Here is a 25,514-nt window from a genome sequence, read left to right as displayed (position 1 = left end):
TTTGACAGTTAGCATGAAACTAAAGGAGACAAACCACTAAACATAATGGGCAAACAGTTAACATGAAAAAAAAAAAAAAACTATTTATTATAATTTGACAGTTAGCTTTATAGCTTGAAAAAATTATAATTTTACCAGGTTGGATTATTACAGATTTCAGTTCCAGATCTTCATTTTTCAAAATCGGAATTAACTATTTTGGTTTAAAACTATGGAAAAGAATGTTTTCAAAGAAACTTCAAACATGTTTTTTTTTTATTGTAACTTTTTAAACTTTTAATAATAATAATACTCCTACCGTTTATTTTTTTTTTTAATTCATTGGAGGTTTTATAGGCCAAAATTATTTGCATGATTTGATAAAACACGAATGTTAAGAATTGCGTGAACAAAAATTATTTTACTTTTTTCATCCCTAACTCATTGACATATTAATAAAAATTTTTCATTTAATGAATAATCATAAAGGTTATTATAGAAAAAGTAATTATTTAAATATATAAAATTTAGAACACATATAAAAAAGGACTAACAAGCAAATAAAATGAGATGGAAGAAATACTATTTATTATTATTATTTGTTCAAGCTACAAAGATGAAAAAATTAAAAAATTTAAAGAAATTTATCTAATTTCATTTCCAAGCCAAATGAAACCAAAACTAATAATTCCAAAACCATCTTAAAAACTATCTAATAGCATTTTAATATCAATTCCACCCTTTTTGTAACTAAACTGATAATTTTAAAACTGAATCCATAGATTCTGCATCTGCAGTCATGAAATATCTAAATGACATCTCGGTGGTCTCCTTCTAAAAAAAAAGAATGAAACCACAAATGAAAAAGGAAAGAGATCAAAAAGAAAATCTAATATTTGTTTATATTTGAGGTTAGATTTTGAAAAATTACTTTCATAGTTCTAAAACCTTGTACATTATTAAGAATGGCTTCAATAGCAGCACAAAAAAAGAAGTTTATTTGAAAATTTTTTTCAAAATAGATTATTTTATCCTAGCTTTTAAAGATTAGTTGAAATTGCACACATTTGATCATACAATTGAAACGAAATATAATTTATTACAAGTATCATTCTTCACAAAAACTCATCTCCAAGCTCCATTCTTAAGTAATATTTAATAATAAAAATAAAATGTGAGAAAAAATTTAAAACAAAAAAAAAAAAAAGAAAAAGAAAGAAAAGGAGTCCTTGGTCGTTAAAAAGTATTAGTACAAGAACCCTGCAATGAAGATCCTATAAGTTGGCTAAAAAATCCCGGTTGTTTAGGTACAAATGCATCTCTTTACCAGAGGATGTGGCCACAGGTACTGCAGAAAACCCAACATATGCACCTTCTGCCTTGGTTTTGCATATTTCAGCAACATATTTGAACAGCTGGTGCTTTTTATTGTAAGATTGCTCCACATACTCCTCAATTGGCATCCACTGAGATCAAGAAACAAACAGCAAGATATTATTATTATTACTATTAACGTTTGAGGCTATACCAAGGATTTGATCCAACTATTTAAAGGCCTTATATTCTTGTTTAAACTGTTTTTGTAAAACCAAAAAAAAAAAAAAAAGTGTTCAAAATTTTAATTAGAGGTTACTAAAAAGTGTTTACATGCAAATTTGACATATATTCTAGTCACAGAAAGTTTTAAGACAGCTAAATAATAAGCTTTCTCCAATTACATTTAACATGATGCGTTTCAGAAAACCAAGTTCAACCTCAATGCTGAGTAGACTCTTGAACATTACTGGGATACCAAACTAAGAAAGTAGCAACACTAGGCATTGCACAGATTATCATTTTTCTTTTATAACCCGATTAAAAACGACAGAATTTTGGTTTCATTTTTCTATTATAACCCGAGTAAATACGACAGAATTCTGGTTTGAGCACCATTTATCCACAAAAAGGAATGAAGCAGAAACCTGAGCAGCCTCAATCTCTGAATCTTGCTTCAGAATCTCAGAGGAGTGTGGTTGTAGCATGCAGATGAAAAATAAATCCGATTTGCTAAAGAATGACTTGTGGCTTTGCCTATTTGGAAATAATAAAGAAGTGATTATGAATACTGAATACATCAGAATCTTTGGAAACATATAGAATAAGTTGAGAAACATCAAACAAGACAATAATGACCTACGATTTTTCATCTGAGAAAAAATGCTATAAGTGGATTATTGAAATAAAAAGCTCTATATTTATTATTTGAAGTGAAGATAATTTCTAAAGATGCATAAAGTACTAGTTAATACAAAATTTTGTTCACGTGAAAAAGAAAAGCCATTACCTGAAAGCCAAAACTTCAACAAATTCTGTCTCAATCTGATAAAAGATAAAAAGAGAGAAATTAATTTCCCAGCATATCTACCATCTTGTTTTCATTTTGAAGTATATGAACTGTGAATTTATACTCACACCTGTCTCTTCTTTAACTTCTCTGACTGCAGCTGTGCAAATATCCTCACCCTGTCAATGGAAATCTGGATTAAAAAAAGGCCATAACAGACATTCCCACTTGCATTACATGCAGTGCAGTTACCTCATTAACTACGCCAGTAGGTAATTTCCATACACCTTTACCTTTAAATTCACCATTCCTCTCCTTCACTACAAGCACCTAAGAAATAAAAGAATTTTAATTCAAAACAAGAAAATAAAGCTACTAAGCAGTAGTGGTACTTTCATCTTTCATTACAGTATAATAATAGCAAATGTACAGAATTCAGAAGGACATCTATGAATAAAAAATTAGGTATCTATTACCCAAACAACTATTAGATACCAGTCCATAAAAAGTCGAGTCAAAGACAGCAGCATTGATTCTCTTGCACCTCGCATTGTGCTAAACTTCAAAAAACATTTGAAAAAAAGTTTAGAATTAAGGTACCTGTCTTTTACTGTTTAAAACGAAAGCCCCAATTCCCACACGATGTGATGCGTTTTCTGGAAGAGTGTTTGGAGTATTAGGTATCCAATATACAAGCATCAAGTAATCTGATTCAGCATGATGATACCTGAATCTTTCCTGCACAATTATATTTAGCAGAACAATATAAAAAAAGAGAGATAAAAAAAACAGTATGAACCAACAATAGTAGTTTCCAAATGTTGACTACACATCTTTCTATTTCCCATTCATTTTACCAGAAAATTCTATTCAGCCCTAATTTGTTAGGGTAATACAATTGTAGTATGTCTGAGATATCCCTACCTGGACCAGAGGTGCAACAAGACTAGCAAGTTCAATGGGTAACTTTATCCAAACACCCTTCTTCCCCTGAAATTTTTCAAAAGAAAAAAACATTAAATTAGAGACAGCTTTTCCCAGTCATTAAAATGGTTATAAGACAAAGACAACACAAAAAGTACCTGTTGCCTCCATTTTGATATCGAAGCTCTAAGTAAAGGAAGAAAAACTTTTGGGTCCACTGGTTCCTTCATGTCTACAGTAACTCCTCCATACGAATCCTCTACTGCACTCTGTAACCCAATCTGCTCAATTACTCCATCTTTAGCTTCCATCTGCTCCTTCACAATCAATGGTGGCGTTGAAGCTGACAAATTCTTGATCAATACAGAACTACTGTAACAGCAACCTACAGTAGCTAGTAAATTTATGAACAGAAATGAAAATAAAGTATTTCTAATTATTTGAAATGATAAAGGGGGGGGGGGGGGAATAAACAATCAACTTTATCTTTAACCCTTCAAGATGTAAACTTGATTTTTAAGTCCTAGAACAGTTTATTGATGTTAGCATATGGATTGGGAAACCTCTAGAGCTACCATATCCACTTTAAAGGCTGTCCTTTCTTACCTTTCCAAATAAGATGTTTAAAACCAGGTATTATGCGTCTCATCCCGTACCTACTACTCCCTCCGTCCCAAAAAGATAGTTCACTACTTATTTTCACACAGATTAAGAAAATAACAGTTATTATAGTTAAAGGACAATTTTATTCATATGACTTTCTTATTATGCTCATCTTAAATAACACCTGAGCAATTATTATATTGAAATAATAAGTAAGAATTAATGATGATTATTGAAAATAAGATAAATTTAATAAGGGTATAATAGACAATTCAAGGATTAACTATAATGCACGAAAGGAAAGTGGACTATATTTTGGAACAAACCAAAAAGGAAAGATGGACTATCCTTTTGGGATGGAGAGAGTATTTGATTTAGAGGCTTAACATATTCTTTTTATGTTTAGCAAAGTGTTCTCCAAGGTGTCAATAACATATTGGTGAAAGTGTTGTTTTCTGACTATAAGAATAAAAGACTTGTTATGGAACCATTTCAAGACTATAAGATCAATAGACTTTGTTTAATATACATTTATATCTATATAAAGAATTACAACAAAATGCATAAGCGAACACTCAATGAGTTATTTTAAAACAACCTGACCAAATAATTACTTTCTGTGAAGTCCCATCCACACATTACCAGAGCTAATTAATTAAAATTCTCAAATACCTAAACCATCAAGAACTAAATATTTTTGAATTACAAAGTTTTCCTAATTCATAAAAATAGTATAATGTGTTCTAAGAAAAGCAAAAGGATCTCACTCCTTATTATGAAGAACAAGAGGAAGATCAGAGGAAGTATGCCTGCATTTAGCACATCCAACAATTGCCATTAGCTTTTTAATCAAATATGAAAACTCTGAAGTGAGAATAGAGGAGTAGGACAATGAAGAAAATAGGAATTATAAGTTTTCTGATTCTAAACATTTAAAGGAATTATAAGTTTTCTGATTCTAAACATTTAAGGATGATCTTATTTTCAATGCTCCTACAGCTATTCTACTTACCATACACATAGTATTTATAAGAAAATGTAAAACATGTTTGCGATTCTTTTTTTTTTTTTAATATTTTCACTATATATATTTGACAAAATGCCAACTAAAATAGTCAAAAAAATACCAACATAATACAAACTTGGAGGTGAAAATTCAGAGCGAAAATATCAAACAGTCCTTTATTAATAATAACATAATAATAACATCTAAAATACCAACCAATATATTATCAATTATCCTGAAAATAATATTTCACCTATAACTATAAAATCACACAGAATAAACAATAATAGGACCAGGAAGCAGCCATACCAGATGCAAAACCAAGCGAGCAAAATGGTACAATTCGAAAACATGTCCTCCTTGGGCGCTGAAGGAATAAAGAAGATGTTGATTGCGAGTTACTGCCAGAAAGACGACAAGGCTTAATGTTTCTAAACTTCTGCATTTCAAACCAATGGATGTAAAAATGCTTGCACAAAACTTGTTTGGCTAAAACTTGAAGTAATTCTTTCAATTTATAGAGGAAAATTTTTCCTCCCATAGTCCCCAATGCAAATTCCTTGCCAATGGGGCTCAAGAAGTCAACACTTTGAATATTTCGTTGACATCTTGACTTGGTTATATTTTCCTAACAAAATGACAGAGTTTAAATTGGGACACCAAGAAAATACACAGAACCTTCTTATCAAGCGTTCTTGTTGAAAAATAATACTGAACCAAAAGGATTGTTAATTAGCCATGAGATTGTTTTCCACTAGTGCACAAGCTGCTAATATAATCATACTCACTCATCAGTAAACTAAATCATCCGAACTAACCGAAAAATATGAACCAATCACAACCAAAAGAGCAATTAAATTCCTCTGAAATTGGTTATAAGGAAACAGATCAAAGAAAAAAATGAAACGAATACAGAATTTTGCTTACCTGGTTGAAAATTAGCGTTTCTCTGGTTGGTGTAAACCGCTGCAAGCAAGAGAGATAAAGCGAGGGTTGAGAAATTAAGAAGAAAGAATAAAAAATAAACAGGGCGAAAACAGACAGAGAACGTACAGCTCTGCAGAAGAGGCAACATTGATAGAGAGAGAAGATCCAGCTATAGCTATAGTTAAAAAAATGTCGATCATTCTGCACATAAAATATTAAGATAAATATTACAAAATCAAACGGAAACGGAAGCAGGAGGAGCTCCATGATTGATATCTGAATCAGATACAAGCCACACTTACGCGTGCCACGTGGGAGTGAGGGTATCTGGAAGATTCCGTCCGTCAAGCTGAGTCTAAAATAAAATCTCCCCCGCCGGCCGGTGATACTAGCAGCTGTTTTGGTTAGAATGGCAGTAATTTTTTTTTATGCATGTGAAAAATAATTCTGAAAAATATTTAGAAAAAAATAACTAAATTTATCAAAATTTTTCTATCTTTAAGGGCGTTTAGTTCAGCTGCACTTAATAGCTGACTTCCAAACAACTGCAGCTGCGTTTTTGGAGCCTTTTTTTTTTTTTTTTTTTTTTTCTTGTATCAACTACTAGTTTATTTAAATATTATTTTATTTTATCTCTATTAATCTACAAAACACTATTAATAAAATTCTCAAATTAATATTTTTTTATGGTTATTTTATTTTTAAGTTTTAAAATCTAATATTGGGGAGCCATTTTTAAAATCTAACATCTACAAATACACATTTAGAAACTCTACCATTCACAACTTCTATTTATTAAGACACGTCACTCACAATTTATGGTTGCACTAGAAATGCTCTTGCTATGTAAACAAAGTAGTTGATAGAAGTACCAACCGTGGATCGATTCCATCATAGATTTACTAAATATTATTTAGAAAAATTAATTAATATTTTTCATTTATATAATACATTAAAATAAAAAATAATATATAACTTTAAAAATAAAAAATACAAACATTATATCACATAACATAAAAAAAATTATATCCTTAACATTCATTTAATATTTTAATAACATAAAAAAAAATTATATCCTTGACGTTCATTTAATATTTTAACATTAACCATAAATATCAACAACCACCGCTATGGGCCATCAACGTGTATATTTAGCTATATCAAAAACAATCACTATAAACCAACCAAACAGCTATAGGTGTAATTTTCAAATTTAAATATTATAATTTTAATGGGACAAAAATTTAGAAAGTAGAAAAATGATTTGAATATTTTTATTATTTCTTTCCTTTTCTTCCAATGTCATTATCTGGGTCCACATCTACATTAGTGTCCACAGCGGAAATTAATACTTTTTTACATTTTAATATATATAGTTACCAAAATTTACGTTCTCTACTAAATTTTTAGGTTTCCCCCCACTAAATTATTAACTTTATATATCACCACCATTGACCAAATACAAGCTTAATCTTATCAATCAACTCTCATAATTTATTAACTCACCCTCCCTATCACAAATTCACAATCACACACTAATATTTTACTCTTAACAAAGCTCACACGCAAAGCAATCACCATTGTATCAATCTAAAAAAGAAAATGTCATCAAGCCGATCATTACTCGGAGAATTACCACCGTACACAAACAGCCCATTTTCCCCATTCAACCGGCCCGACGAAAAAGCACACCACCCTCGCGGCCCAGGATGATTTTTCGAGCCCAGCCCATCATCCACCTTCTTCCACTCTAAAATCTCCGTGTCCAAAGCCCATGCTTCGCTAGTAAACTTTCCGGCACCCATGTGGCCCAAGTCACTCGGGTCCACTTCTCCACCGTAGATCACTATGTACTTTCCAATCCCAACCGTTGAAAATACACTTCGAGCCGTTGGTTTTTCACCCCGTATCTGTACTTGCTCCCACTTTCCAAGGGTCGGATCAAAGCTATGCACATCGTCCGTTTCCATACCAGCGAACCCATATACGACCCATATTTTCCCTCCGGCTACGGCCAGCCCAGGCCCGCCTCGGCCCTTACAATTTTCTCCTGGTGTTGGATACTTGATCCATTTTTGTTCGACCACATTATAGGCCCATAAATCATTAAGCCGGCCGGCGACACCACAGCCGCCGAAAATGTACACGTGCCGATCATCGGAGGTGGTTGAATGGTAACTCCGGTGAGGAGGCCCGGCATCGCCACTAGATAGTAGCGTCCACTTATTAGTATCAGTGTAAAAAGAGTAAAGCTCATTAAGCTCCTTATGTTCACTGTCTCTGCCACCAAACACATAAATAGTTTTCCCAACTGCGGCCATTGTGACGCCGACCCGCGGCGGCGGTATGTCTCCGGTGACTTGAAGGGTAGACCATGTTCGGTTGTCGAGATCAAAGACGTGAAGGTCGTTGTCGACAGGGACACGTGGCGCAAACTCGCCACCAAAAGCGTAGGCCTTGTGTCCTACTAAGGTTATGGCGTGTGAGCTTCTGGCTCCAGGACCAGTCCCTTTCTGATCAAGCTGATACAAGCAGATAACAAAAAATTACTGAATTCAAATTTCTCGGAAATAAATTTCAGTCAAATCAAGAAAAGGAGATTTTGGATTCAATAAAAATAACAGGAATTGAATTCCTAATATAAACCATTTTCATGAAATTGATTGATCAAGAAGAAGAGAGAGAGAGAGAAGTTACCTCGATCCAATTGCCTCGAATGACCGCCATGGAAAAGATTTGCACTGAGTCTCGGAATTGAAATGCCTTTGCGTTTCGAAGAACAGATTATAATCATACAGAGAAGAATGTTATCTTCCTATTTCCAACTGAAGCATATGGCCTTATTTTAGCTTTTAATTACAATCGTATCGTACAATGGTTAGCTAATATAATTAAATTTTATTCGAATATTAAATTACAGGATTTTTCTTCAGTGATGGGCTGATGGCATGCAATGTGCCATGCTGACATGACAATCCTAATATGTCTACTTAATAGTTAATTAATTAAAACTTTAGTTCACCTAATCTCTCACAAAAAAAAAAAAAAAAGGTCCACCATCTGCAAACTCTGCAGGCTTCATTTTATATTATATATATAAATTATTTCTTTTATTATTATATTTAATTATTTGTTTATTTTTAAGTTATTTCTTTTATTAAAATAAATTGTTCATCGTTAGAAATATATTTTCTCACTTAAAATAAAAATTAGTTTCATTTAAAACGTTTTAGTTTTCTCCTTAACCATAAAAAAATCTTTTGTTAATTGATTTTTCCAAATATTTCAAATACTGCTAAACAATATTTTTCAATAAATTATTTTATGAAAATAAAAGAAGCCTTAAAATAATTTAAATAAAATACAACGTTAATAATAAAGTGGTGGTAGCATTATCGCTAAAACAAAAAAATATTATTACCAGATCAAGATATTTTACTTATATCAAAATTGATAAAATTTTCCCCTTTTCACTTGAATCAAATATATTTTTTAATTTTTTTTTTCAATTTCCATCAATATTTTGTTGCGTTCAAATCAAATTGGTACTTGATTGCAAGGTTTTCAATAATTTAAATATTTAATTATAATATTTTTTTCTATTCAAACAGTAAAATAGAAAAAAATTTAAAAATTGCGACATTAAAAGTATAATTAATCTTGGAGTATACTATTAAGGTAGAGTATCAATAATGAATCCTTAGAGATACCGCTTTAAATAGTCATTAATAATATAACACAATTTCCCTACCATATTTACACTTCATAAATCAGCCTTGTTATTTATTTATTTTTCTCTTTAATTAGTATTAAGAAAAAAATACATCGGAATCATATATTAACTATATTCGGCAACATCTTTTTTGGTAGCTTTTTATATAATTTTTTAATATTTTTTCTTTAGCATTAAGTCAAAACATTATTTTCATTACTTATCGTGTTTGGTAGTGTACCGTTGATACATATTTATAATTTGAGAGAGCATATTACAAAACATAACTCCCTTTTAATTCTGGTTAAGTAGTTAATAACTACTAAAACAACTAACTTTTAGCTATACAAAAGCAAATACGATGGCACCTCTTTCATTTAATAATAATATTATTGTTAAATCATTTCCAAAGAGTGAGATTGTTAAATCATTTCCAAAGAGTGAGATGAGATGATAGAAATTTTTTCTCCCTTAACTAAAGATCTCGAATTCGATTCTTGAATATGAATTCTTTTTAAACACTCGGGAGGGACCTTTTTTGTGGGCCTGTCCATTGTGAATCCGAATTTAATTGGGCCAGTGGGCTCAGACACCGAAGGATTAAAACTAATAATATTATTGTTATATCAAAATATATTAGTCCTATAAAATAACCCTCTTTTATTTTAAATCAAATATACTTTCTTATTTTTTTTCTCTATTTGTATGAATACTTTGTTGCTTGTGAATTAATGTAACACCTAATTGCAACACTTTTAATAGTTTTGAGATTTATTTATAAACTTTTTGTGTTTTAGATATCAAATAAAAAAGTTTAAAAGCTCACACACACACCACATATAGAATTAACCTTAAAATACACCATTAAAGTATAGCTTAAAATAATGAATCGTTAATAATGTAACGCAACTATTCCCTAACCGCCATTAGACTTCATGAATCTAACTCATTATTTTTGTTTTATTATCTTTGGCATTGGCAAGAAAACAATACACTAGTATCATCGCAGTGTATATATATATATATATATATATATTGGTCAATCAAGTGTTATCTGATTAGTTTTCTTTTAATGTCGGAGTGAAAAGTTTAAGTTCGATTATCTAGATCAAAATTTTCATCAATTTAATAAATTAAAAGAGTACCATGTCTTATTGTTTAGCTCGTAATATTGTTAATCTTCTAATGAATTTAAGAGAGAGGAAAAAAACCACACAAAAACAATGAACCAAACTAAACTGATGAAATTAAGGAAAAATTTGTCTAGATTCTTTCTATGTCTCCACCTATGGATCAAACCAATGAAATTAACACTTTGTTAGAATGAAGAGAAGGAGGGATCATGAAAGTAAGTAAGGTATAGTAAAGTATAGTATGAGAAAGCATGACAAATGTCTTTTTTGTGTTTATAGGGAAGGTATGATAAACGAAGGTTTAATAACATTGTTTTGTTTGGTTTAATGGTAGAGAAATGTACTGTTAAATATAAATATTATGAAAATACCCTTATCATGGAAGATTTATAAATATAATTATGGATAATTTTGAAAATTAAATTTTTAACCATGTTTACACCCTAATTCAGAGTGTTGAAGATTGGAATGTTTAGATGGATTTTCAACCCCTCAAATAACTTTCAAAAAATCATACTCTCACTCAAACTCTTTTCCCAAATGATTAGATAATACATTTTACTCTCCAAACCTATTAAATAACCTCCATAATCTGTAAGAAATTTTTTAAAAGTGTTGGCGATTTTATCTTTTTTTTTTTTTTTTTTTTGTGTATGGTCAAAAATACATTTTCTAAAGGCATGAGACAGGATAAGATATCAATTAGTAGACTAATGGTAAGCAAGGTGCACATCACAATGAATTTTTCCATATTTAATGATTGTTTTAATTTGCTTGACGTCTAGAATGATTATTTTCATCGCTAATGAATGAATAAATTAAATAAAAGAGTGCTCTTATCACCAGTTGAAACCGGTGCTACTAATTTGTGTTCTTAAGAATATAAAACTTGCATTTGGTGGATTTTCCTCTTGTCGTTTCCTTAATTTTTTTGTTCTTGGAGTATTGAAGTAAATCCTTCTAAAATTGAACTGAAATATAATCCACTTTCTATTAAAATTATTATTTTAGGTGTATAAATTTATTAAAACTGTTTTTTCTTAATGAAATATTAATTTATAAAATATTAAATTAGTTGTTCCTAAATTGAATTTTCCAAGACATTGAAATGAAAATTTTTATTTAAGAGAAATATAAAGAGCACAACTTGTGAATTTTAACTGTTTTTTAATTTAGCATGGTAATGGATAAATATTTAATTTCGGTAGTTGAAGATAAAATGAGAAGTAAAATAATAAATGGAAGAGACACAAGATTTACGTGGAAACCGTCCAATGTAGAGAAAAAAAAAAACACAGGGCGAGAGAGGAGTAAATGCACTATAAAAAATATGGAGATACAAATGATTTTACAAGCACACAAAAATACACTCAATGAATATGGCAAGAATGTGTATATATATGAAAAGGTGGTATATGAAGAGAGTGGATAGTTTAGAGAAATGCTTTTGGAGGATTGCTCTCTTGGATGAATTTCTCTTGGTTGGATGTAACAAATTTGCTCCACGCAAGATTGCCTTATATAGAGGTGTATCACCATGTGAATAAACTTCAAGTCTTCCTTCCATTGTTGAAAATGTGCCATCCTAGTCCAAGTTAGTTCACCAACATAGCCAACCAACATGTGAACAAACTTCAAGTTTTCCTTCCATTGTTGAAATGTATCATCCTAGTCCAAGTTAGCTCACCAACATAGCCAACCAACATTGAATTTCCTTAGCCACCCAAAGACTGTGGCCAACCAATATAGACTTGAAATGTGAATCTTAGAATTCTAAGGCAATTTTAACATTAACAACAAACATGGATATTAAAATAAATAAATGAGTTATGAAAATTCACAATTGAAGTAAAATAAATGAGTTATTAAAATAAATTTTCTTTTTTTTTATTTAATTAAAAGTTCTTGATATTTATTCATCTATTATTGAGTTTATTGCTTGTAGTTGTATCGGATCTCACAATTAAATGATCTTAGATTTTAGAAACCAAAAGGCAAAGTTTAAAATAGGAATAAATTATAGTTTGAGTTAATAATTTTAAGTTGGACGTAACTTGAATTATTTTGAGGGCGTAATAAAGATTTCATCAAACTTAGTGTGGTTATAATTAAAATACACTTTTGTATCTTGAAAAAGAACAATTGCTAATTTAGGAAATCTTCCCTTTTAAATCAGAAATTTCTAAAAATTGAAATTAATTATCAAGCATAGATAGAGGAAGAGTGCTTAATTCCAAATTCAAGCGTAGATAGAGGAACAGTTGCTATCTTTTTCCAATTGTTTATTAAAATATCAAATATGAATTGCTTTACTTTATTATTTAATTTAGTTCATTTTATTTATTTATTTTAAGAATTTTATCCATCCATTTAGATAACATATAGTTGCTTAAAGTTCGGTACTCAAAACGATCATCGAGGGAACAATAATATTTTATTGATTCTTGACATAATACACTCGCAGATTTTACACATTAATTTTTTTTTAACATGATCACTGTTAACTATCAGCAACTACTAGCTAACTTTTAACATTTTAGTTATTTATGGATAGCAGGGAGATTTATCAGGGATTTAAGATATTTAGAGAATATATTTTAGTTATTATCAGTAAGTGACAGGATTCTACTGTAAAGGTCTTACAGTTTGCTGAAATCCCTGCCGTTGAAGTACAAATAGACCTTTTTACCAGAAGCTGTGACCATAGGCATTGCAGAAAACCCAACATAGTCCCTTTCTAACTTAGTTCTGCATATTTCAGCACCATACTTGAAGAGCTGGTGTTCTTGATTGTATGGTTGATCCACATAGTCCTTAATTGGCATCCACTGAGGAAGACAATATAAAAAAATTATCTTATAACAAGATTAAAAGTTACAACTTCTCCATTGGTATTGCAAATAAAGTAAATTAAGATTCCAAACTTTCTTGGTTTGGATTGAGGCTTTAATCTTAAATTAAAAGGCATATTATTTCAAAGTTACAAGCAAGCAAATAGGATTTGGTTTCAAAGGGCATGTATATATAATATTTTTCATGGGTGAAGGTAGGAATGTCAATAAGCCAAGCCAACTCACGAGCTGTTTGAGCATTAAGCCTCGAGCCGAGCTTGAACTGAAATTTTTTCGAGTTAAACTCGAGCCTCAAGTCGAGCTCGAATTTAAAATTTTCAGGCTCGTTGAGTTTCGAGTCAAGTTTAAGCTGAACTAAATTCTATTGAGCCGAGCTTCGAGTTTGACAGGTTCAAGCTCGCTCAGCTCATTTACAGTCATAGGTGAAGGAACTAATGAAATAATATTTGATTAGCAGATTATTTATTAAGAAATGGTACCTGGGCTGCTGCAACCTCTGAATCTTGCTTCTGGATCGCAAAGGATATTGGTCGTAACAAGCAAACGAAAAATAAATCTGATTTGCTAAAGAATGATTGGTGACTTTGCCTGTGATCAATAAGCCATAAAAATGAGATCAAAGACAGAACAAAACTTAAGAAGCACCATAACATGCTGCAATGGATTCTTGAATTAATAGACTTTCTTATGATGAAATTGCAACAAGACTTCTAAAATTTCTTTTATTGCATGAAAATTCACGAGGAAGAAGTTCATATAGCATAAATAGCAAACCTGAATGCTAAAATTTCCACAAATTCAGCATCAATCTGGTAAGAAAACAAAAGATCGAAGATTTTAGGTTTATAATTGCCACAATAGTTTAATGCAAAACACTAAAAATATTATCGAAGTTAAAATGGATCAACTCTAGTGTTAGTGGTGGTGTGCCCACTCAAGTGGGACCCACATATTTTTAGTGGAGTGGCGGTGCCCACCCACGTGAAGAAAAAAATAAAAAGGGGAAAGTCAAAGGTTGGTTGCCAACTATTCGAAGTTTGGCAACTGACCACGAAATAAAGGGAGAGTCGTGTGACTCTCTCATTCTCTCATTCTCTTATTCCCTCTCCTATAAATAGGAGAGAATGCGCAGTTCAGAGAGACAAACACACTAGAAATGTAGCGAGAGAGAGTGTTATAGTTTTAGGAAGGGCTTCCTAAAACGAGGGAGAGAAAAATAGTGAGGATTATTTTGGGGTGTTTTTGGAAAACACTTTGTGTGCCACTATTTTTGTATTACTCTCTTTGTACCTACTATTGTTTTAATAGTGGAAGAAATATTCGGAGTTTGTCCCGTGGACGTAGCCCTAAAAGAGTTGAGGGTGAACCACGTAAATTTCTGTGTGTCCCATTTCTATTATTCCGCTGCCGTAAATATTTTCTCTTACTTGGTTAAAAGGACCCAACGAGTGGTATCAGAGCTGATGCCCAACAACTGGTATCAGAGTCGATATCCTAACAAGTGGTATCAGAGCTGATGCCCAACAAGTGGTATCAGAGTCGATATCCTAACATTTAGGGCATAACACTCATATTTGTCTTGTTTTAAGTCTACAAGAAAGTATATTTCTTACTCCAGTTTCTTCTTTAACCTCCCGAACTGCAGCTTTACAGATATCCTCTCCCTGAAGAAGGAAAATTTCTGTTTATTAATGTAAAATATCATATAAAAAGATAAAAAAACAGAGTCAAACTGCACTCGTATTCTCACCTCATTGACAACCCCAGTTGGTAGCTTCCATAAACCTGTACCTTTAAATGCACCACCCTTCTCCTGAACTACAAGCACCTATAGAATGAAACAGTTTGACTTCAAAGTTAGAAGTTGTAGCTAATGGGCTGTAATATCAAACACATAATATAAGGATTTAAATAAAAAAAAAAAAATCCAATCCTAGTTCCGAAAATAGGAGATATTTCATTCCATCAAAACCTGTCTTCAACCGGCACTCAAAGCCAAAAGTTAAGTGACAAGAACCAGTAAATACCTCTCTGTTATCATTTACTACAAAAGCTCCAATACCCACTCGATGTGTAGCATTTACTGGAAGAGTATCGGCGGTATTAGGTAGCCATCGCACCAACATCAAGTAATCTGGTTCAGCATGATGATACCTAAATCCTTCCTGCAGAATAAACAGAACATGATTGTAGGAAGATTGATACGCCAATAAAATATTTTCTAATAGTTATTTCTTTTACGTTCCCCTCCCAGCCTTTGATGGTCATTTTTAACTTTCCCTCAATTTCTATTTGTGTAACAGTAAAGGGGGCTAGCTATCATACGGCAAAAACTACATCGGAATGTTAACATGAACCATGAAAGAGTAATAAAAAATCAATTTTTATAGCCACATCATCATTTGACTCAGGTAAATTATTTTCTCTCTCCTCTTTATCTCTAATTTTCTACCCATTTGAGAAACCTCAATCACACATCCCTCCCTGCCACCACCATTAATCCAATACTCCATTGCCAATAGATAAACCCATCAGACTTCTCCTCCTTTCAATCTTCTAATCAGTACACATCTAATCTAACAAATAATTTCATCAAATATGTTAACTACAAATTAAAAAGAAAAATTAGGAGTCACAAATAATTAGAATATCCCACTGTAGATTGAGAAGGACTCAAAATCCATTTCCAAATTTACATCCCTGGATGCAATGACTCGCAACTTCTTTATTTCTTTCTGACTGTGACAATGCCTCAAAAACTAACACCCACCAATTATTACCAAATAACCCCACACCCAAAATAGAAATAAGCAAAACTAAAACTTTCCACAATTTATTTTCCGTTGTTTGGTTGTTCAGCAAAATAACTCAACGGAAAATATCTTTATTTGATTGTTCAGCAAAATAAATCAATGGAAAATATTTTTATTGTTCAAAGAAAAATTAAAAAAAATTAAATCATTTTTAAGGAAAATAACTCTGTAGAATATTTTCCGACATTGACAAATTATTAATTATCATTAGCAACTACTATTAATCATCGTTCATTACTAGCCACCAACATCACCACCTGCCACTGACAACTTTCATAATTTACCTTTTCTTTTGCATTCTTCTTATATATAAGAATAAAATTTGTAAAAATATGATATTTATATGATTATTAATATTTTTATAGTCTTTAAAAATTTTAACATTTTTAACTAATTTTCAAATCCAAACCAAACAAACATTTTTCTCAGAAAATATTTTAGAAAATATTTTCGAAACCTAAGTTATTTCCGGAAACAAACAGAGCCTAAATCAAGCAAAAACATGCATTTAGCAGTACCTCTATTCACTCTTCTCAATCACTCCCAGAGATTTCTCATTCAAAAGACTCAAAAATTTGAATAATGAAAACAATAGGTCCAAAATTAATTGTATAAAATCTGATTGGAAATCTATAATTAGTGCGACTCCTATTTCGGGGTTGAGATTTCACCGAGGTTTAGCAATGATGTGGATGTGGTTTCAAGTCTTAGGCGATCTTCGAAGCTTTCTTTGCTTGGGAACACTAATTTTATAATTATCAAGAAGAGTGCCCGTGAAGAGTCGAAGCAACATTTGGAAATTCTTTGAGGAAATCTTTCAGGTTTTCTTTGAATGATGATTTGCCTTTCTTATTTTGATGTTTGAGAATTCTTTTGCAGTGTTTTGTAGGGTTAAGTCAATGTGATGGAGAAAGAATGCAGATAGGAAGGAACTTTGATTTTGGAGTCGTATGTACAAACAGTTTGCAGAGATAAAGAGAGAGAGACAGAAGAGTGGCGGGTTGGATAGGACTGTGGTATGGGTTAGGAAACATAGAGATGGAGAGAGAGGGAGCCGAGGCAACAAGGAAAAAGCGAGAGAGAGAGAGATTGAAAGAATGCATAGGAGAGAGAATTCTGCTACGCTTTATTTTTATTTTTTCACCCACCCTAGTCGCCACGTCACTTGCATTTCACCGGGATAAGGTGCGGGTAGTTTTGTGTTATAAAAATGTAAAGTTTAGACTTTAGACGTTTTAAGTGACAGATTTAAGATGAAATAAATTGAGAGATTTTGAGTGAAAGATAGTCGTGCATAATGTCAACAAAATTATATTCAGTGGAAGTGTAATATATATGTAATTAAAATTTTGGATTTCACACCTAAATCTAGTCATTCATTAAATCAATTCAAGACTTTTAAATTCTAAATCGAGTCACTCAAAAAGTACTGAATTTCACATATAAGTCTAGTCATTCATTAAACCATTGGTTCAAAACTTTTTAGATTATTTATTTAAAGAGTTCGGACTTCATATGTAAGTTGGCTAAACCAATAGTTCAAGACCTTTTAGATTTTAATTCGAGACCTTATGTCTCTAAAGTTTTGTGTTCCATGCTAGGTTTCAAACTTTTCCTTTTCTACTTTTTTTTTTTTCAATTTGAAATTAACATTGGATTGAAACCGCCGGTCAAAACCTTTAAGGTTGATTATAAGATGAACTAATATCTTCTGTTTTTGTCTAGTTTAAAATCATAATTTTCGAACATATTCAGATTCGAATGTTTCTAAAATTGATTATCGCCCAAATTAGAACCATGAATAGGTCTTTCTAAACTTGAAATATTAAATTTTAATAGGGAACTTATATGTTTAACCTTTCAAGATATGCTAATGTAATGTACATACCTGAACTACTGGATAGACGAGATTAGCAAGTTGGATTGACAGTTTTATCCAAACACCTCTCTTCCCCTAATAAAAACACAACAAAATAATAATTGATTTAATGAGTACACGACAAACTATTACTCTATCTATCAATAAATATAAATCGTTTAGGATTTTTTTTTTTTTACTAAAATAAGAAAGGAATTAATTCCTTACATTATAACAAAAAAGTTCATTAATTTAATTAAATTACTCTTTACCTTCCATCATTAATAAGTTAATATGTTTAATACATATAAGGGTAAAATTAGAAAAAAATTCATTCATACTTCTTAATGTTCTCAACTTATATTTGTGGGGGAAAAAAAAAAGTCTAAAATGACTTATATTTATGGACGAATCACAAACTGTGTCGATAATAATTACCTGTTGCTTCCATTGTGAAAGGGAGGCTCTAAGTAAAGGAACAAAAATGTCGGCGTCCATATGCTGCTTCATTTCTACAACAACTCCATCATATAAATCATCAACTGCATCAAGCAATCCAACCTGCTCAATTTCACTGTCAGGAACCATCTGATCCTTCAAAGGCATTCTACCTGTGATGGCTAGCACGTTGATATAATTCTGCAACCTGGAGGAACGAGCGAAAAAAAAGAAGATTCCTTTATTTTTTTTTTGTTTTAAAGCATTTTCTGTAAGTAGAAAGCATCTTATCCTTATCTAAAAGGAAATTTCCGAGAACTTTGTCCCGAACTCCAAATTTGGAAAAGAGAATCAAATACATTGTAGGATAGTCTTGATTTTTCCTTGAGACATTTTATCAAATACATAAAGGGCAAGACTCAAGCTTTACATATATACTTACCTTCCTTTTCAAATATCAGAAAAAAGAAAATGGTGCAGCTCCAGGAATAGGATTGTTGGAAAGTGGTGAACTTGCATAAGAATATGAAAGAGTTTGTTGGTTCTCAATATGTGATTCTTTATTTAATAGAGAGATAATCTCTCTGCATATACATCTGAATTGTCCTTCGGATTAATAAAGAAGAGTTTGGTTTTGACAGTTTCAGTTGATATAATCAGCATATGTCTGTGAAATCAATCTAAATAAAAACAAAATGAAAAATCTGTCAACTTTGGAAGTACAGAATTGAATTGATCAATTCTTTGCAATACGGCGATGAAATCAATGACTCAAACACTGCTTTTTAGAATAAACAATTGATGAAAACTGCTAAGAGGGTGAAGATTAATCTGTTCAAATGGTTGGTAAACAAACATGTTTCTGTTGATTAATTTAGCACATAGAATGTGTGGTTGGCGGGAAAGAATTACCTCTAAAACGAGATTAGTTCATATCTTATCTCAATATATGTATAGATTAATTAGTTCTGGAGGTAAGACTTTTATTTTAAAAATTGATTCAACGCATCTATCATTTAATTTTTTGAACTATTTCTAGACTTAATTTAATACACTCAGTTTGATATAATTGAATTTAAAATGTGAAATTCATTTATATATAAATTTTTCATGTTGGCAATAAATTTAAAATTGAAAATTCATTTACTTTTATTTTCTAAAATACATTTTAAAAGGCTAAAAAGATAAATAGTTGTGTCATAAGAATTTGAATTATTTATCCATTTATTCCAAACATGGGTAAATGTTGAATTTGGTGAAAAAAAAAAATCGATTATAATCTATTTAATGTTATTTATCTTCGAAATCTTAAGCCTTTTATCTTATCCTTTTTTTTTTTTTTTTGACTAAATAGAAAGTTGAACAAAAGATTAAATAGTTGACAAAAACAAATTGTAAATGCCTATTAATTTGAATTTAAAGTTAGGTGTTCTAATTAATTATAAATTTTGTTAAATTTCAAAGATTAATAGCAGACTTAACCCTATATATCAGTTAAAATTAAATATTAGACTACAAATTTATAATAGAATAACACTAATTAAGTTTGATTTGAAGAATTTCAAATAAGATATTTTCAGTTTGATGTTAATCTTTTCTTTAATTCAAAAAAATAACATAAAATCTACAGATGTATCAAAATTTATCCTCCACTAATTAAAATCTCTATATCCACATTCCCTTCTCTTCAATCTAGGTTTGACATTTTTCTGATTCAAAAATGTTATATTGCAAAACAAAATTTTGTATGTGAGATTGAATGTTCTAGTTTTGTCAATTGAAAAATAAAAATCTTTTGTTTAATTATGAGAAATTCAAGTAAGATATGGGTTTTTGTAAAGTATTTATATATCATTTTATATTGTGAAAATACCCTTCAATATTTGAATTTAATTTTCATAAAAAACGAGAAAGATTATGTAAATACCTGAAATCAAAGGTAAAATATAAAGAATTGCAAAAGTTCTTGAAAAATGAAATTCATATTAAAAAAAATAAAATGATGCTATATGAAGACTAACACAATCCAAAATGATATATACAAACTAGATTTCGACATTTGTTAGACATGTGTCTTTACTTTGTTCATCAACATTAATAAAATTCACTATGAGTAGGGCAGCGCGTGGGTCGGGTTGATTGATTTAAAGTATCTAACTTATATGTGCGGATCAATGATTTTTTTTACCCAACTCAATTCATTAAATGTGTGAACCCGCAGATTATAAACGAATTGGATTGGGTTGGGTACAGATTTAGTATAAACCCGTGGGTCAAATAAATGATAATAATAAAATTATTTTTAAATAAAATACAACTCTTTAAAAGGATTAATAAAAAAAATAAATTTACTTAAAATCTTAAGTATACAATAATTTTCACAGACTATAAATATATTCAATGACAATATTAAAATTAAATTTCTTAACATGTTCATTATTATTATCATCATAATCATAATCATAATCAACAAGAAAAATTAAATTTCCTAATAAAAAAGACGATTAGTAAATTAAAAATACTCATTAACATAATTATATAATATGTTTAATTTAAACTACAATATACTCCAAGAACAAACGTGATCTCTACTAAATATGTAAATAATTTAGTATTTATATTCAAAATTGCAAATCAAATCAAATCAACTAAATAATTCATAATTTATTTATGGGTTGGGTCGGGTCTGCGGGTTCATCTAATGAACATGTGATACATCCTAACTCAACCCATGAATTGTAAAGATGGCCCACCCAACCCAATCCATTATATCTTCAATTCCGCCAGGTTGAGTTGGGTGGCTCGGATTGGATCGGTATAAGGGTCATGTGCAGCCTTAACCGAGACCGACAAGAAGTTTCAAGTTATTAATTATAGGTAATTTTTTTCACGTCATTATTGACTATTTTGGTGAATACATGGTATTATTATTTGGGAAAAATCAGAAAAGAGCTTAAACCATCACCAAAAATTAAAAATTAAAAATATTAATATTCAAAATATAAATTACTCTTGCTTTTTACTTACAATTACAAACTTTACTTTTTGATTGGCTTACATCAATTTGATGTTGTACTTTTGGGGATTATTCTTTTGGTTTTCAAACTTTATGAGAACCTATTATAACCCTATACTCTCACATTTCAGTAATAATCACGTCTTTTAGCAAAATAAAACATGAAAGTGCATAGTCATAATTGAACATCCATAAAATTATTTTATTTTGGCGAGAGATATAGTTATTATTGAAATATGAAATTGTAAGATTATAATTAAATTTTCGTAAAATGCAAGGTCACATGGAGAATCAGCCAAATTTTAGGGTTATTAACTTCTTGCGAGAAGTGTTACAATTATCAAATAACATTCTACTAGGATGGCCAAAATTCGATGTTCGAAACTAGAACCGCCAATTTTGGAACCGGTTGCAACTAGAATCGAAACCGTGCGGAAACGGAATTGAGAGTTGTGTTTGGTTCCGATTCTAAATTTTTTATTTTAAAATTATATTAATAGCCTGGAACCATGGATTCCACATTTTTTTATTAATGTTATGATTCCACATTTTTTGAAATCGGAACTGTGGCGAACCTACATTTCACAACCTAAAATATCTTGAAAAGGGTTTCTTCTTAAGAAAAAAAATGACAGGGTTCAGATATTTTCGAGAAAAAATAACATATGCACAAAAAGAAAAAAAAGAAAGCAAATAATTCATAAATGTCGGAAGATAACTGAAATGTTTAATGATGATACTGCAAAATGCGTGTTTAGTTAAACTATAGTATTAACAGCAGAAAAGAACTCACAACATATAAGTAAGAGAAGTATTTTGCATGCATACCTTTTAGCCTTTAGTCTTTTGAAACTCCAAACGAAAGAAAGACAGCCTTTTAACTCGATGAATATACGAAGTGGATCTGCCTTGTACGCACATATTTGTATTCATATATATGCACACATACGATCTTTCCTCGCATCATCGCATGTGTATTTTAGAACATGCGAGGATCCAGACAATACACGTTTCTACTATTCAAAGTACTCGACTTTTCTTCGTTATTTCCACAGTCGCACTTGAACGCTTTACAAAAAGTAGGCATTTTACAAAATATTGGCAATAAAAATATTATTTTGTAGACCACCAACCTTTTTTTTAAAAAAAAAAAATCATTTTTCATAAAATATTAGCAACTGGAGCTATTACTTTGTGATCATATAACTTTACAAAACCAGGCTTTTACTACCGTAGAGAAGTGAGTAAATTCTGTACCCATACAAATTTTTAATCTATTGACACATGTCTAATGAACTTGTTATAATAGATTAGCAAATTACAAATTTATTGTTTGAATAATATTATTTTTCAATTTTTCAATTTATGAACTAGTTTTTATTTTTGTTGTTTGCAATCTTTTTTAGTTCCTTCCAGATTTGATTATCTTAATTTAATATCAAAAATATTTTTATAATATCCAAAAATATGAAAATTTATAATTAATTTTTTCTAAATACATGAACTAGAATTAAAATCTAACTAATACTGATTGAAACCCAAATTCTCTTAACAAAAAAATTTTGAATATTGTAAAATAATATACAAATAATTTTTTAAATTGTTCGGAACTTAAAATATTAAAATCTATAAATAATATATTAGTACAAATTTATCGATTTAAGTTATAGAATTTATGTAATTAATTTTAATATAAAATTAAGAATTCAAGTTATACTTTGAAGGTAATTGATTATATATAATATTTACAAACTTTTTTATCAATAAAATTTTTCTTTTATTATTACTGAAAAAACTTAACATAACTAAGCATTCAAGCTTGCACTATCATGTCTCTTCAATACACTCAATTTAGCTTGAAATGTTAAGTGAAAAAATTCAGTAAACTATACATTAAACTGAAGTCTTTTCGTTTATGAAATGAATAACAAAATTTTATAAAAGTTATAAAATTTATAATTTTTTATACTGCTTTGAAACTATAAGTTAATAGATACTCACAAAAATTAAATTATGAGTATCAAAATAATTTTAAAATGTTTTTTAGATAATTAAGCTTTCCGGAAGAAAATATTTTATTTTAGAGGAAAATTGAATAAATTTTTTATTTTAATTGTTTATTAAAAGGATAATTAATATCTTTATTATTATTGAATGATTTATATGTGTTCAATAATAAATAAAATAATAACTAAGAAGATATATGAATAATAAATGATGACCTGTTTTATAGGTAGCAAGTTATTAAGTATCTTTTAAATCTAACAATTCACAATAAATTTATTTAAATCTAATGGAAATAGAAATGGATGTTTCTCCATAGATACAGAATTTTAACTTTCTGTACTATAGTATTATCCCAAAAACAATTCACTTTTAGGAAGTACTACAAAAATATTGCTAATTGGGATATTATTTTGTGAATATTACAAAATATTAGTTGAAAATATTATAAAATATTACAAAATATTAGTAAGAATATTCCTTTGTAAACTATCAACTTTTACTTAAAAAAAAAAAAAGTCTATATTATACAGAATAGTTGAAAATATCATAAAATATTAGCAATTAGAGTTATTATTTTATATAATACCGTAATTAAAAAAACAGTTCTAGTCTATAAATTATGAGAAAATATTCTAAAATATAGGCAATTAAAGCTATTAATATGGTGCTGCTTGATTCTATTTTCCCATTTTTATGATATTAATTTAAACTATTAATTTGAGTTAAATCAATAACTTTATAAAAAAATAATAACTTTTTTATAAATTATTAAAAAATATTACAAAAGCATTATTAATAATCGCTACTATTTACTAATCAGGTGTGGTTGGATTAATTTTTCTATAGATGCAGAGAGTACATCATGTTACTTTAGAAAATCCTTTTTTTTTTATCATATTCAATTTTTAACTTCCGATTAATTCATATTCCGTTTCAACGATCCACCTTTTACATAATTCTGTGGCTGTAGTTTACTAGTTTATAATTATCCTATGAATTGACTGATTTTGAATATAATTTATTCTTTTTTTTTTATTACACCTAGTTATTTGGAATTAACGAATTCTACAAAATGTTATAGAAATAAAAATGTAAATAAAAATTAAAAGTGTTAAAATTGCCTTATAATTCCAAGATTCACACTACTAGTCTTTTGGTGGCTAAGAAATATGTTTTTTATGGTTTATACTAATCTTTTGGTAGCTAAGAAAATTCAATGTTGGTTGGCAATGTTGGTGAGCTAACTTTGAATCCTATTTTTCACTTGGTTTATACTATTTTTTCACTATGTGATTCTACTTTGAATCCTTTCCTTCTTCTTCCATTGCCATTTAAAAAAAAAAAAAAAAAAAAAAGGAAAGGTGAAAAAAATTGATCAATTAGACCGTTAAAAACATTTTTAGACTAAAACATGAGAACATAAATGAAATAAACTTTTACTTGCATGTATTACTTGTCTCAGACTCAGAAGTTTCAAAATTTTCAATATATATTGTAGACTGAACTCATTGGAAATGACGTAAATCATCGGCGATAGTGAAGAATGGGTATATATTATTCAATACAATCAAAATTCAAATGAAGCTAAGAGCTATCAAAACACCACCCAAAATAAAAAATTATACAACAAATGAATTCAATTAACTTCACCCAACCAAAAAAAAATAAAAACTAAATTCCCAATCTAAAAGAAAAAGTTAAAAAATAAATCAAAACTCTTAAAGATGCATACAAAGATCACAATAAAAACCCATAAAATTTTACATGCAGAAGCATCTGAAGAGACAATGTTTATTTACACAATGTAATATAAATATAAACAATATGTGATTTGAAATCGACCTGATATGGGTGTCGCCTGAGATGAGTAGAGTGGTGATGGCGCTAAGAGGAACATCGCTGATCGATGACAGCCATATCGCA

The 25,514-nt window shown here is 29.8% G+C and overlaps 3 protein-coding genes across 7 annotated transcripts; all 3 read right to left on the bottom strand.

Moving 5' to 3' along the window:
* Positions 1 to 1,058: 1,058 nt before the first annotated feature.
* LOC105641526 (nudix hydrolase 2) lies at positions 1,059 to 6,032 on the bottom strand. 4 transcript variants are annotated; one of them, XM_089719022.1, is made up of 12 exons: positions 5,889 to 6,028; positions 5,763 to 5,801; positions 5,145 to 5,274; positions 4,597 to 4,638; positions 3,385 to 3,620; positions 3,227 to 3,292; positions 2,903 to 3,040; positions 2,555 to 2,632; positions 2,431 to 2,481; positions 2,303 to 2,337; positions 1,941 to 2,049; positions 1,059 to 1,445 (listed from the first exon to the last, which is right to left on the bottom strand). In XM_089719022.1, the coding sequence occupies exons 5-12, from the start codon at positions 3,535 to 3,537 to the stop codon at positions 1,254 to 1,256; spliced, it is 822 nt and encodes a 273-aa protein (XP_089575148.1). In that variant the 5' UTR covers positions 3,538 to 3,620; positions 4,597 to 4,638; positions 5,145 to 5,274; positions 5,763 to 5,801; positions 5,889 to 6,028; the 3' UTR covers positions 1,059 to 1,253. The 4 variants fall into 4 exon arrangements, with proteins under 4 accessions (XP_089575148.1, XP_089575149.1, XP_089575150.1 ...); XM_089719023.1 differs by lacking the exon at positions 1,941 to 2,049 and having other exon boundaries at positions 5,889 to 6,032; XM_089719025.1 differs by lacking the exon at positions 1,059 to 1,445 and having other exon boundaries at positions 1,948 to 2,049; positions 2,433 to 2,481; positions 5,889 to 6,031.
* A 1,203-nt stretch (positions 6,033 to 7,235) lies between these two features.
* Positions 7,236 to 8,629, bottom strand: LOC105641527 (thiohydroximate-O-sulfate sulfur/sulfate-lyase (nitrile-forming) NSP5). Its single transcript, XM_089718746.1, has 2 exons — positions 8,460 to 8,629; positions 7,236 to 8,284 (listed from the first exon to the last, which is right to left on the bottom strand). Exons 1-2 carry the CDS (start codon positions 8,487 to 8,489, stop codon positions 7,337 to 7,339), a joined length of 978 nt encoding a protein of 325 aa, XP_089574872.1. The 5' UTR covers positions 8,490 to 8,629; the 3' UTR covers positions 7,236 to 7,336.
* A 4,363-nt stretch (positions 8,630 to 12,992) lies between these two features.
* Positions 12,993 to 22,476, bottom strand: LOC105647936 (nudix hydrolase 2). Of its 2 annotated transcripts, none has more exons than XM_089719703.1 (9): positions 22,413 to 22,476; positions 18,569 to 18,776; positions 18,161 to 18,226; positions 15,487 to 15,624; positions 15,210 to 15,287; positions 15,073 to 15,123; positions 14,234 to 14,268; positions 13,939 to 14,047; positions 12,993 to 13,435 (listed from the first exon to the last, which is right to left on the bottom strand). In XM_089719703.1, the coding sequence occupies exons 2-9, from the start codon at positions 18,734 to 18,736 to the stop codon at positions 13,247 to 13,249; spliced, it is 834 nt and encodes a 277-aa protein (XP_089575829.1). In that variant the 5' UTR covers positions 18,737 to 18,776; positions 22,413 to 22,476; the 3' UTR covers positions 12,993 to 13,246. The 2 variants fall into 2 exon arrangements, with proteins under 2 accessions (XP_089575829.1, XP_089575830.1); XM_089719704.1 differs by lacking the exon at positions 22,413 to 22,476 and adding an exon at positions 19,011 to 19,457.
* Positions 22,477 to 25,514: the final 3,038 nt, after the last annotated feature.

Source organism: Jatropha curcas, chromosome 3, assembly GCF_041381405.1.
Source record: "Jatropha curcas cultivar XTBG-Jc1 chromosome 3, XTBG_Jcur_1.0, whole genome shotgun sequence".
Taxonomy (NCBI): domain Eukaryota; kingdom Viridiplantae; phylum Streptophyta; class Magnoliopsida; order Malpighiales; family Euphorbiaceae; genus Jatropha; species Jatropha curcas.
The sequence above is the reverse complement of the archived record's forward strand: the minus strand, read 5'-3'. Positions and strand labels throughout refer to the sequence as shown.